We start from the raw sequence: 14859 nt of genomic DNA on the forward strand, positions 1-14859 counted from the left end.
CTGTATATTCTATACTGCACATTATTACTGTTAAGTGACAAGACTTGTGTCTAAGCAAAGTTAGACATTACTGTGCTAATTTAATAATTAAAAATCAAGGCATGATCATATTTTATTTTGGTATAATAAGCGTAATCTAGAGGCCTTTGCCTTTCCTTATAAGCTACTTATACCAAATGATCAACTAGAAGTCAAGTTATTATTTGTGCTTTCTAAAACTTGGATAGGCGGCAAGACTTTTGTCAGGTAGTGTACACTTATTGTAATTGAAAAAACTACTATTGATGTCAATGGTGAGCGGTTTCCAGCATTCTTCTAATTATATGGTTCAGGTTAAATGACAAAATTTTGCGGTGAACAGTCTCTTTAATTTTCTGTTGTATTGTTGCGTTGATGTAATGTTTGTTGTTTGATTTGTGCAGTACAACAAGCATCTGTTTGTGCACATCGGCCAGACGAATTACTCGTACAGCGATGCGCTGCTGGAGACGGTGGATATTCGTCAAATTTACGACAAATTCCCAGAGAAAAAGGGAGGATTAAAAGAGCTGTTTGGGAAGGGACCACAGAACGCCTTTTTCCTCGTCAAGTTCTGGGTAAGTCTTTCTGTGATGAATCTGAGTGTATGATCATCTCCCTACATATTGTGATCAATTTAAATTATGTCATATATATATATATATATATACCACGATTTAATTTGTCATGGTTAATTATTCGTAAAGGCTTCTTAACACTGTGTTTCTGCACGGAACAAAACTGCTGCAACAAAAAGTTACGCCAACTGTGCGCAAGTTTAGTCTCAAGCTTGTGCACCGAAGCTAATAACTACGCACACTGGAATAACTATGCTGAGGCTATGAACTTAATGAAGTTAATGGAGGCGCACGGCCTTGCGTGTGCATGTTGCGGGTGCACGCTCTCTAGGTGCACCTGTTTGAAAGAATGCCCTGAGCACACTACGAGTTACGTGACAAGATGGACCGATTCCATAGTTTTTATGGAATTTACACATTTCTACTTTCTATTTCTAGAAAAAATAACATACAAAATTAAAAAACATACCAGTCAATTTTGTAATATAATTGATCAAAAGTGTCTTTCAAACAGAGGTTCAGCAGCCTTTGACTACATTTATTCTCTTTAAAAGGGAAATACTTAGCTAATATGCTTAGATTTACATTAGACAAACACAAAATGTTTTTATTTATTGATTGATCTGTCATTTATATTACTCTATTGTTTGTTGTTATTAGTATTTTGTGCTGTATTATTTGGTTTCTGAGCAGCAATTAATAACACTAAAATACAAAGAGTTTTGTTCATTTTCAAAATTAGTAGTGTTTTAAAATTAATGAATGCATAATAATCGTGAAACTGCGTTTATTCCTCAGACTATAATCGTACAACCAAAATCTATAATCATTGCATCCCTTTTGTCAATATAAAACTTCACATTTTTTTAAATATATATATATATATATATATATATATATATATATATATATATATATATATATATATATATATATATATATATATATATATATATATATAAATTTTTTTTTTTACATTGCCTGTCATGAAGTTAATGTTAAACATTTAAAATGAATATGTTTATATTAATTAAACTAAAGGAAATATGTAATCTAAATATAGCCTTGTTCCTTTTCACCCACCCTGTAATATAGTTTAAGACTAAACCTCAAAAGAACTCATAACACAAATGAAGGCAAAGTTCTAGAATCCTCCAAATATCAGCCTTTGTTGTAGATGTGAGCTGTTGTCCTGCATGAGTCTGAAGTGAAGCAGCTGAATGTGTACAACATGTTGTGCTGTGATTAAAGTGCAGTGTTAAAGCCAGCAGTGGCGTATTTAATCCAGGCCGCTCTCGGTGTGTCCTTTAATACTGCTGCTGCTGCTGGATTTGATAGGGAGCCTTTATTTGAACACCTGCCGCTCTGAGCGACAGGTGCAAGAACACAGCAACACCTCCTGAAACACACACACATACACGTACGCTCTCTGCAGGACAAACACACACGTGCTGTTTCACTCTGGAAGAATTTTCTGTTCTTTGTAAATGAAATTTTATTAAATGTGACAGAGTTTTTCTGGCCTTGATAAATAAGTTAAGACAGATACTGATATACAGTGTATATATTAGGTGCAGTTCAGAACTCTAATAAAGAATAGATGCAATATACTGTAAACTGCATTCAGACCAAAGGGGACGAGAGTGTCAAAATTAGCTACATTAAGCCCATATTTAAAGCAGTTATTGCAGCATAATCAGCAAATCAGTTAAGTTCCTGCATAAGAACAAGCTGTATAGCATGAAAGATTTGCACAACTTTTATCAAATTTATTTCACTGTGGAAGATCAAGTTGCTGCGTGTGGTTTGGCTATATGTGTCCATGTCAGAAATATTCTTAAGCAGCAATACTGTTTTGTACCGTCATGATAGTTAGCATTAGATTCCTGCTTTTTAAAAAACATTTATAACAGTAATGCACATCAGTAACTTAAAAAAAAAAAAAAAAAAAAAAAAAATATATATATATATATATATATATATATATATATATATATATATATATATATATATATGTGCCTGTTAGAAAACCTTGTAAATAACTGAATCTAGTGGCCGCAATATTAAATCTTTTGGGAACAACTGTGGTTGGAATCAAAGTTCAAAGGACTGTGTTCTCTGGAATCCTCTCATACATTCTGATTGGTTGCCGCCAAACCGCATCATACGTGGCTTATTACCATAAAATTGACTTGATTTCAACTCTCCTTGATGGCCAGACCAGCGAGGACGCACCACATATTGCCACTAGCTCCACTTAAAAGTGAATGACTCCCGGCTACTTTGAGACTCTTGTCGCCTTCAGTGTGAACACACCATAATAGTTGCATGTCACAAATAAATGTATAGACCAGAGGTGTCAACTCAGTCCTGAAAGGCCGGTGTCCTGCTAAGTTTAGCTCCAACATGCTTCAACACACCTGCTGGAAGTTTCCAGTATATCTAGTAAGAGCTTGATTAGCTGCTTCACGTGTGTTTGATTAGGGTCGGAGCTAAACTCTCCAGGACATCGGACCTCCAGGACTGAGTTTGGACACCCCTAATATAGACAAACTACAAATTTCACAATCCTGAAATTGCTAAATAATTGCTGATTATAAATCAGTACATATGACAGTTTACAATAATTACAATAATAATTCAATTCAAGTTGCTCAGATATAGTTCTTTGCAAGTTGCAATTCAGATTGTTTTCGTTGCCTGGTCTGAGTCTCGATTTCTGCTACAACATTCGGATGGTAGGGTCAGAATTGGGTGTCAACAACATGAAAGCATGGATCCATCCTATCAACTGTTTAGGCTAGTGGTGTAATGGTGTGGGGGATGGTTTCTTGGCACACTTTGGGCCCATTAGTACCAGTTGAGCATCATTTCAATGCCACAGCCTACTTGTATGTTGCTGACCAGAAGGATTTCCAGCAGGATAAGGTGCCATGTCATAAGCCGCAAATCATCTCAGACTGGTTTCTTGAACATGACAATGAGTTCACTGTACTAAAATGTCCTCTACAGTCACCGGATCTCTACACCTTTGGGATATGGTGGAACGGGACATTCGCAACATGAATGTGCATCCAACAAATCTGCAGAAACTGTGATGCTATCATGTCAATATCAAAAATCTCTAAGGAATATTTCCAGGCCCTTGTTTAATCTGTGCCACGAAGGATTAAAGCAGTTCTGAAGGCAAAAGGGGGTCCACCCTGGTAATAGTAAGGTGTACTTGGTGGTCACACTTTAGAGGGATTGGGTTTTCACTTTTTTCACACAGGGCACATATGTATATATCTGGGCATGTATGCATACATATGTTTTTGTGTGTGTGTCAAGATTTGAAGTGGAACAAAATAGTCCTAAAAATGTTATTCAATTGTTCTGGAACTTTGACTCAAATCCAATCAAAAAGCTTTCATCACCAGATGTTTACGTACTCTATGTACGGCTGTCAAAGTTAACACGTTTCCATGGCAATGGTTAATAACTCATTTTAATGGTAATAACTGACTTAACTCCATGTGTTTTCTGTTTGATCCGTGCCCTTGCCTGTAGTTGGCATATGCTGCCAGTAAAGAATGCAGCACCGTTTGGCAAAGATGAATGAAACCGGTATAAATGATAAGATCATATAGAAAAGGATGATAATTCTGTCAACAACAAAAAATGAACAGTATCTGCATTTATTGTGGATGTGACTTTATCACAGCAACTCTTCTCCCCATCGTCAAATGCAGACCATAGATAGTTTGGAGGGACTACACGAGACATGTGTATGTTAAAACGTGTGTGTGTGTGTGTGTCTTAAATGATATTTCTCTTTTCATAGAGAACTTCACTAAGCATTATACAGTATGTAGAGCAGCTGGCATCCGAGGTTCATTTCAAATTTGATTTCAGCTTTTGATCTCTGTCCATTTTAAATGAACTTTTGACCAACTTTCTTTAATCTTTTACATGAAAGATTGATTGATAGACATTAAGTCTATTGATGAAAAACTGTTTGTCATATATAAATGCATCAGGTTTGATGTAATCTCTCAATCATTATTGTTTCGTCTGCATGTTAGTAGCTGAACGGCGTGTAAATGATGTAAACAAACGTTACTTTCACCACAGAATAGCCATTTAAATGCTCATGAGCTACAGAAGAGCGTTTGGCTGAATATTAAATGACATGGGAACACGTCACAATACAGGATATTATTATTATAAAGTATTAAACAAATGATGAATGATACACTTCCTTAAGGATTTATTTATGTTTGTTACCTTTAATGAACGAACAATGCTTAACCTTGGTTTCATGTTGCCTCATGGTTTATTAACTAACAAGCACAGCACTTGATTTTAATAATGCATTAATAAATGTTGAACAATGAATGATTAGACAGGCATTATTTATGTTAGTAAATACAATTACTATGTTAAAGGGGCTAAAAATACAATTAATAATAAATAAAACTGCTTTTATTCTAGCCTAAATAAAAACAGACTTTGTCCAGAAGAAAATATATTATCGGAAATACTTGAAAAATTCATTGCTATTAAATATCATTTGGAAAATATTTGAAAGGAAAACAAATTCACAGGAGGGTGAATAATTTTGACTTCTGCTGTATCTCTATATCTTTCATCAGTAAAATAAGGCAGCAGGTGTCTGTGGCCTTGATAAACAGCACTATTTAATAAAGCTTCCCATTTACATAAAGCGTTTCTTGCTCAACTGTATGCAAAAACAGGGGTTCAGCTTTGCACGTCTGTGTGTGTGCGCGCGTGTGTGTGTGTGTGTGTATCTCTGCTCATCAAGCTTTTGTTTAATGTGTCTGCAGGCCGATCTAAACTGTAACATCCAAGAGGATTCGGGCTCTTTCTATGGTGTGACCAGTCAGTATGAGAGCTCAGAGAACATGACCATCACCTGCTCCACAAAGGTCTGCTCCTTCGGCAAACAAGTGGTGGAAAAGGTGGAGGTGAGGAATCCGCTGAATAGATCATTCAATTGCTACTTGCATACAATTATTTCAATCTTAATTTAAGATGTTTCTCTAATATTTTAAATCATTTACTTGCTAAATATTTTTATATGCAAAAAAATCTAAAATGAACATTTTTCTCAGGCTCCTGTGTGTTCAGCAATTTCACTTGAATAGATTCTTTTCAGTGCCTTTAAAGTGAAATATCTGGACATACAGGGAACAGACAAATGCAGAAAATACCAGATGGCACTTAGAGGCTTATAAATCTGAGCTCTTCATTTGTTACATTGTTGTGTAATTTTTTAAATTTGTTTGTAATCGATTTATATTTGTATAAAAAGTACAATTATTAAAATATAATTTAATTGTAAATGTTTTAGAAAGCCTGATGTAACAATATTGCAGTTTTGAAAATACACATCAAATTATTTATTTACTATTTATAAAGTAGCTTGTTCCTCTTTTGTAAGTCACTTTGGATAAAGGTCTCTGCTAAATGACGTGTCTGTTTATGAACCTGCATTATTTCCAAACAATATTTGTTATCTTATTTTCTAAATAAACGTAAGTACAAAGCAAGTAATGCATATTGCATGTAAATATTAGATTTTAAATACAGTATTATTTATAGAATATATTTTTTTTTATTATATTTATATATTGTCATTTTAATATATTTTATAAATGCATATTACATGTAAATATTACATAAAAATTATATTAAAATGACATTACATAAATAAAACTATTTAATAAGCATTTTGATGTAAATAGTACAAAACAATTCTATAAAAAATGTATATTTTGTATTTTATATGTAATATTTATTTGAAATTACTTAAAAAATACAGTTTTATGTAATGTCATTTTAATTTAATTTATAGATAATACACACTTAATACATGCAGTATTTGATTGCTTAAAGCAGTGGTTCTCAAACTGTGGTACGTGGGCTTCCTTCTAGGGGTACGCAAAGGAATGAAATATGTCATGTACATGCTACACACATTCAAAAATTTATCAAAAATAATGTAAATAATATGCTATATATGACATATAGCCTATATTTCTGAGGTAATCTGCCACGTTTTTTTTTTTTAAATGTGCAGAGGTGTAGCTGCTTTACTGGGCCTACTATGCTATTGTATTTCAATACTGCTCATTTTGGTGGTACTTGGAGAGACAATTTTTTTCTGAGGTGGTACTTGATGAAAAAAATTTGAGAACCCCTGCCTTAAAGTATTGTATTTTATTTTAATATAATTCATAAGCAATTAAATATGTATTACATATAAATATTACATATAAAATACTGGATTTTCTTTATTGAATGTCTTTTTTTATATGATTTATAAGCAGTTTCATGTTAATATTACATATACTATATCTCATTTATTTAATGTCATTTTCATTTAATGTCATTAACTTTAAGTTATTAAATATGTATTACATGTAAATATTACATATTAATTAAATCAAAATAACATATAATAAAATGCTGTTAAGTAGTGTATTACATGTAAATATCAATTATAAAATCGCTAACACTTTGATTTGATGGTCCGTTTGAGTATTAGTCTGCTTAATATCAATTGATAGCGCTCCTTCAACAGGCGTTTAACTGACTATAAGAAACTTTGCAAGTGCATGTCAACTTGCACTAACCCCAACCTAACGGTCTACTTACACTCTAATGAGAATTAGTTGGCATGTAGATGCACGGTAACAAATTCATAAATGGGTCTATCAAAAGAAAATGTGACCATAAAATGCAGTATTTTATTTAATGATTTACATATAATTTCTAAGCAATTAAATGTGTAGCAAGTAAATATTACATATAAAGTATATTCAAATTGCAATAAATAAAACTATTATTGACACGTAATATGCATTTAATTGCTCATAAAATACAGTATTTTATGGTTTTAATGCCGTTTTAATAAACTTACCATATTAAACTTGTAATATTTACATATAATATGCATTTTATTGCTTATAAATTGTATTTAAAATGACAATACATAAAATACAATATTTATTAGGCAATCAATTGCATGTAAATGTTCATATAAAATTCTTAACATAAAAAGATATTAAAATGACATTAAATAAATCCAGTATTTTATAAGAGATTAAATGCGCATTGTAAATATTACATATAAAAATGACATTACATAAAATACTGTATTTTATATGTAATATTTACACGTAATAGGTATTTAATTGCTTATAAATGATTTTAAAATGACATTAAATAAATAAAATCCAGTATATTATATGTAATATTAACATGGAAAATGCATGTAATTGCTTATCAAATACTGTATTTTATTTATTAAACATAATTTTAATATCATTTATATTTACATGTAATACGCATTTAATTGCTTATAAATATATTAAAATAATATAAAATACAATACAGTATTTTATAAGCAATTAAATGCATGTAAATATTACATAAAGCCAATAAAATGACCATAAATTGAATTATATTAAATAAATTAAATGCGCATTACATGTTAATATTACATATAAAATAATAGTAATTTTAACATAATTAACGTGTAATATTTACATGTAATACACATTTAAATGCTTGTAAAATACAGCATTTTATTTATTTAATGTCATTTAAATATAATTTATAAGCAATTAAATGTGTATAACATGTAAATATTACAGATAAATCATATTATGACAATAAATAAAAACAGTACTTTATAAGCAATTAAATGCTTATTACATGTTAATAATAGTATTTAATGCCATTTTAATTTACGTTATATGCAATATTTACATGAAATACACATTTTATTGCTTATAAATGATATCAAAATGACATTAAATAAATCAAACTGTATTTTATAAGCAATTAAATGCGCATTACATTATATTAAAAGTACATGAAATAATCATTTTTAATTGCTCTCCTATCCAGACTGAATATGCTCGCTTTGAGAATGGCCGTTTTGTCTACAAGATCAGCCGATCGCCCATGTGTGAATACATGATCAACTTCATCCACAAGCTCAAACACCTGCCAGAGAAATACATGATGAACAGCGTCCTCGAAAACTTCACTATACTACTGGTACGTCTCTCTCTCTCTCTCACACACACACACACACACACACACACACACACACACACAGTCCACATCAATACATCATCAGCTGCAGCAGCGTCTTATCTGTGCTCGTCTCCACAGGTGGTGTCCAACAGAGAAACTCAAGAGACTCTGCTCTGCATGGCGTGTGTTTTCGAGGTGTCCAACAGTGAACACGGCGCTCAGCATCATATCTACAGACTGGTCAAAGATTGAGGTGTGCTCGATAACACTAAAAACACTGAGGCGTTCAGCTGACGGACTGACTAAAGCCTCGTAAAACCTCATGCCTCTAGTCCTTCTCTTAAGGCTTTGCTTGGGTGAATAATTACATCATCGTTTGTTTCTATCTCTCGTGTTTCTGTGTTTTTTTCTTTAACCTGTCGTGTGGGTGAAGCGGTACAGTTTGTTCAGACGTCGGTTGATGTTTTAAACCACATTAGCGTGTCTTGCTTGTTCTATAGAGTCGTATTGTTTCAGTTCCACCGCTGATCTACATTTCAAAGACTTGGCCCCTGGTATTTTTTGAGGGATTTATTTTGAATGGACGAGCACAGAAAGGTACTGTATTATTTATGAGGAACTACCTGCCTTACAGAACGCACATGAGCTGTGAGCCACCGTTACAGATGCTACAACACTAACAAACCTTTACTCTATCTTACACAATCGCTTTAGACTGTGGATTTCCTTTGCTTTAAAGGTGAAGTGTGTAACCTTTTTTTTATTATTATTTAAAAAATAAGTTTCTGAGCCAGCTTATAATGCACAGAAAGACATCTTATTATATTAGTTAATCCAAAACCTAAACCCCGTCCTGTTGTCTAGAAGACGATTTCCACCACAGAACAAAAACTGAAATGCTAGTTCCAAATATAAGACGGAATGTTTTTGGTCAGTTCTGATGACTTTTTTTCTTCAAAAGGAGGAAGATAATGATTAACAGGTTATAAATATGAGAGGTTATAACTTACAACTGTGAGATATGAACTTGCAGATTATATATCAGAAACAAAAGTCCACATTCGACACAAAAGTAGCATGTGTTAATGTAGTAGTCACGTGTTTGAGTTCTGAGATATATTAGCGGCGTTTAAAACTCACAGTTTTGCTTTAGAAACTGTTTAGAAGTCTAAAATGTGCTAATAGGTCACTGATAGAAGCTGGTCTATACTTCTGCACCGAGTGACCAATGTGACCCATGGCGCCAGCCTTGCGCGTAAAGCATGGTTTATACTTCTGCGTCAAGTGATCTGTGTAACCCACAACGCATACAACACACTTAGCTGTGCATTCCTACTTTTGCGCGCCGATTCTGTTGGTCTGCCGTAACACTTCTGAGACACGAGTGGGCAGGGAGGTGTTTATGTCCTCCATGTCGAGTTTCTGTTTTTTTCTAAACCCTTCCTTAATGTACAAGTGGCTCAAACTCGCTTGTTTTGAAGCAGAAACCGGCGGACAAGCAACAACTTTAACCATGAGGTAAACACAAAACAAAACTTTCCATCCGGAGCTCCTTCACGGGACTCCACACTTGTAAACAATCGCTCAATCGGGCTTGCGTGGATCTCGGCCCCGCCCACACTCGTCTGCGCTACCAAGCCGACCAATCACAGAGCTTGCGCTACTGGTCGTTGCGACTGTAGTTACATTTTTTGATAGGTGCGCGTCAGCGACGACCACAGTGGAGGCTATGCGTCCATGCGTAGGCTGCGCCTTAGCATACGCGTGCGCTTGACGCAGAAGTATAAATCAGCCTTAATCGTGCATTTACACTTCTGTGTAGTGTTGGTGTTACTATGTTCCTGTGTCGAGTTTCTTCGCAGGTGTTATGTTTTTTCCTGAATGCTACATAATGTACAAGTAGCTAAAAATTGCTCATTCTGAGTTGGGAACCGGTCTCCATCTGGAGCTCCTTCACGGCACTCGACCGGGCTCTCACCCCAGCCCACGCTCGACAGTGTCACCAAGCTGATTAATCTCAGAGCTTGTGGTACGTGTGGTTGCAATGTATAGTTAAATTTTTTGAGAGGTGTGCAACGATGTCAGCCACGGCAAGGGGTAATACAGACTATACAGGTGCGCTTGACTAAAGTGCATCTTACAATTTGGACTTTTCTTTTTACAGATGCAAATTTTCATGATTACAATTGCCAAAAATCTGTATCAGCCAGGGCAAGGGCTATGCGGCCACGTGAAAGGTTCCGCCGAAGCATACGAGTGTGTTTGATGCATAAGTATAAATCAGCCTTTAGTCTGGTTCAGATTTTTGACAATTATTATGACATAAATTTGCATGTGTAAAGAAAAGTCCAAATTGTAAGATACAAGTCCCATGTTTGTCACGTATCATATACTGATATAATAAATGCAATTCAGACTTTTTTCTCAACATTGCAACTCTGAACAGCAAGTTTAAATTTAGAATTGTGAGATAGTCGCATTTATAAGTCGGACGTTGCTTGAGTCGAAGAGTTAAATCCAGCGTGGAAAGTAAGTATTGAACACGTCACCATTTCTCAGAAAACATCTTCTAAAGGTGCTGTTGACCTGAAATTGTCGGTGGATGTTGGTAACAACCTAAGAAACCCATATATGCAAAGAAAACAAATTTAATTAGTTTACAAATGAAGTTATTTGTAATAAAATGAAAGGACACCAGGAGAACCATTGAACACACGAAGAAAGGAAAGCTGAAATCTCTCAGTAGTTCTTCACCAATCCTCTGCCCTTTATCATTGTAAATGAATATTAGCTGCTTCAGTCCAACATCTACATTATCAGGATGATGAAGAGGAAACCAGGGTAGACATTTCAGCAAGACAATGATCCAAAACACAGCCAAGGGAATTCTTCAATGCTTTTAGAGAAAGAAAATCAAGATGTAGAATGGCCCAGCCAATCACCTGACTGGAAAAGACACGAAACAAAGCTCAGATTTGATAGACGAGACCCCCAGAATCATCAAGATTTTTACACTCTGTTGAAGTCTGTAAAAGACTGAGACCTGGGCAATACATGTGTCTTTAAGCTGCCATCATTAAAAGCCTTTTATATAAAGTATTGAATATGTTTCAGTAGTTCAGTTCTTTCTCCTTGTGTCATTTCATTGTTAATGCACGTAACTCATGTTTCAAATTATTTTGTTTTGTTTTTGGGTTTTTACCAAACTCTGCTTCATTTCCATGTCAACAGCTCCTTTAGAAATATTATTACCAGGAAAAAATACTTCTTTTCCCTGCTGTATACCGGACTATTATAAGTTGCATACTCATATACTGAGATATAATAGTCAAAACTGCACAATTCTAACTTTTTTCTTAGAATTAAAGAGCTGAACTTGCAGAAACTCTGTTTTTGTAAAATCTTGCAGTTGGGAGGGGAAAAAGGTCAGTTGTTAGATTGAATAGTTTCTATTAAAACTTCTGTGGTGGAATGAAGCTTCAGTACTGATGCGCATTGAAAATGTATTAAATAATACACAACAACACTCTTAAACAGTGGCATGATTCAGGGTTGGACTATTATTCCATCACTAGCATATCCATTAAATCCATAAGGTGGCGCCACTGCTGCTAAATGACTGACTTCAGCTTTAGGAAACCGGTGTTTTCCCCCATTTCAGAGCAGGCAACACGAGAAAGGGAATTTACAAAGCAAAATCACCAAAGCATACCGTGCCTTAGTGTTCATAATCGCAGACGTTGTATAATTGTGAGAACATTAATAACCTCACAAAGTTTGTGTTCAACAAAAAAAATGGACCGTATTTTTTTGTGGTGCCAGCGTAAAGTCTGTTCATAACAAGGATGATAACTAAATGGACAATAAAGACTCGTATGAACGTTACGAATTTTAAAGTACGGAATACTGCAATTAATAAAACATTAATAGAAAAAAATAGAAAGCTGCCAATCAAACCAACAGCCAATCAGAATCCATCCTGCTTTTAAAAAGACATACACAAAAACACGTTTGTTCTGCTAACGTTATAGTTATTGTTCTTGATGTGAACAGACCCTAAAGGGATAGTTCAAACAAAATTGAAAATTCTGTCATCATTTTTGTTCGATATTCTGTTGAGACAGATTAAATAAGATGTAATGACCTTTATTGACTTCCATTACATTTGTTTTGCTACTACTAAAGTCAACGACTTCTAGTTTCAACAATCATCAAATTTTGTGTTCAGTGTCAAATAAATTGAGTAACTTTTTATTTTTGTGTGAACTATCCCTTATTCTGAAATACGTCACGTTTCAATCTTGTACACCAAATAAACCAGCCTGATCTCTCGAGGAAACAACTATTTAACATTTTGTTAGTTTAGTCGCCAATTCATATGAATTCAGTTGTACAAAAATGTACGATTTTAAAAAGGAGGCATCATCTGGGGATGAACGAATCGTACGATCATACGAATTCATACAAATTAGCCACTAAATCAGAAGGTTAGGAACTGCCGTGAAATCATGTTGAAATAAACACAATCATCACTTCAATTCATGCCAAGTGAAAGCTACAGGTGTTGAAAGTGCCTTTTGTGTGTTCTTTTCCAGCTCAGAAATATTTTGACACCAAAAAAAAAAAAAAAAGACAAAAAGAGAGTCAGATTTGGATTCTATCACCGTAATGCCTTTGACATTGTCAAAAAAAATCATGAGATCTGAAACTGATAGCTCATAAGTGGATGTTTGCTTTTGTTTGTCAGTGCATTATTGGTGTTGTGTACATAAGGGAAGGGCGATATATGATTTAATGACATCAGTGCTTACGGATTCCTCATTTTTCGGGGTGAAATAAATCTGACTGTGGATCTCGGTCTTGTTCACCACACAAGAATGTGTTTTTGTTGCTTTGTTTTTGTCGGCCATGTCTCTGTTAGGAAAGTGAGCATTGAAACCGAACACTAATGTCTGTGACGGCTGTTTTCCCGGAGAGCACTGAAGAGTTTTGGCTAGCTGTTTTTAATAGATGGACTCATGTCTGATAATTGTTTTCAATTGTGGATATTTTCATTAAGGGAGGGCGGGGGACACGAAAAAGAAAATAAACTTTTAGTGTTTGTACTGGAAACTGGTCTGCTTTGTCCTTTGAGATTTTTTTACTTTTTTTTTTTTTTTAAATAAATGAATGTACACCACCTGACTTGTCGATCTTAGCTGTAAAAGCAACAAATAATAACTGATTTCTACTTGATTGTTTGGAAAAGTGTCAGAAGGAAGATTTTTCAGATGAATCATCGGTTGATCTGCATCCCAATCATCACAAATACTGCAGAGGACCTGCTGGAACCCGCATGAACCCAAGGTTTCACAGAATCAGACAAGTTTGGTGAAGGATAAATCACGCTTTGGGTTTGCATTCAGTATGGGGGTGAGGTATCAAGACATTTGTGCTGGCCATTACATTACAAACTACAGGACAGGGCAAATTCTTCAGCAGGATAGCACTCCTCATACTTCAGCCTTCACATCAAAGTTCCTGAAAGTAAAGAAGGTCAAGTTGCTCCAGCATTGGCCATTATTGAGCATGTCTGAGGTAAGATGAAGGAGGCATTGAAGATGAATCCAAATAACCTTGATAAACTCTGAGAGTCCTGTAAGAATGCTTTCTTTGTCATTCCAGATGACTTTATTAATAAGTTATTTGAGTCATTGCAGAGATGTATGAATGCAGTCCTCCAAGCTCATAGGAGTCATAGAAATTATTAATTCTTTTTCCACTGCAGCATGACTTTATATTCTATACTGTACATTATTTCTGTTAAGTGAGAAGACTTGTGTCTAAACAAAGTCAGACCTTACTGTCCTAATTAAATACTTAAAAATCAAGGCATGATCATATTTTATTTTTTATAAAATATGCCTGATCTGATAACAAACGATCAACTAGAAGTCAAGATATTATTTGTTGTTCCTAAAACTTGGATTTGCCAGGTAGTGTACATTTGCTATATATTTTTTTAAACAAATGTACTGCTCTACACATCCACTAGGTGTCAGTACATTGCAAATAATAAGACATCAAGTCAGTTTTATCCGCAGTTCTATTCCCCACAATGACTTTACTCTTTAATGAGACCGAATACAATTTAAAATGTCAACAATAAAGGTAACAATAATAATTACTTCGGATATAAATCATTATGTAAAGAGAGAGTGTATTATTATTCATG

At 34.3% G+C, this 14859-nt stretch overlaps 1 protein-coding gene across 4 annotated transcripts in view; it reads left to right on the plus strand.

Annotated features, from left to right (window-relative positions):
• The window catches only part of tead1a (TEA domain family member 1a), a 79641-nt gene extending 65884 nt beyond the window's left edge, over positions 1-13757 (plus strand). For 2 of the 4 annotated variants that reach the window (XR_015525608.1, XR_015525609.1), the window contains 5 exons: positions 423-596; positions 5423-5563; positions 8514-8666; positions 8784-10009; positions 10328-13757. Coding sequence is in view for 2 of the 4 variants with exons in the window: in NM_212847.3 (NP_998012.2) it covers positions 423-596; positions 5423-5563; positions 8514-8666; positions 8784-8897 (582 nt within the window). In the remaining 2 variants the exon portion in view is untranslated. Of the gene's footprint in view, positions 1-422; positions 597-5422; positions 5564-8513; positions 8667-8783 lie in introns of all 4 variants that reach the window. The other 2 variants (NM_212847.3, XM_087310606.1) reach the window with 1 other exon arrangement.
• Positions 13758-14859: the final 1102 nt, after the last annotated feature.

Source organism: Danio rerio, chromosome 25 (assembly GCF_052040795.2).
Source record: "Danio rerio strain M-AB ecotype USA chromosome 25, GRCz13ab, whole genome shotgun sequence".
In the NCBI taxonomy this organism is placed as follows: domain Eukaryota; kingdom Metazoa; phylum Chordata; class Actinopteri; order Cypriniformes; family Danionidae; genus Danio; species Danio rerio.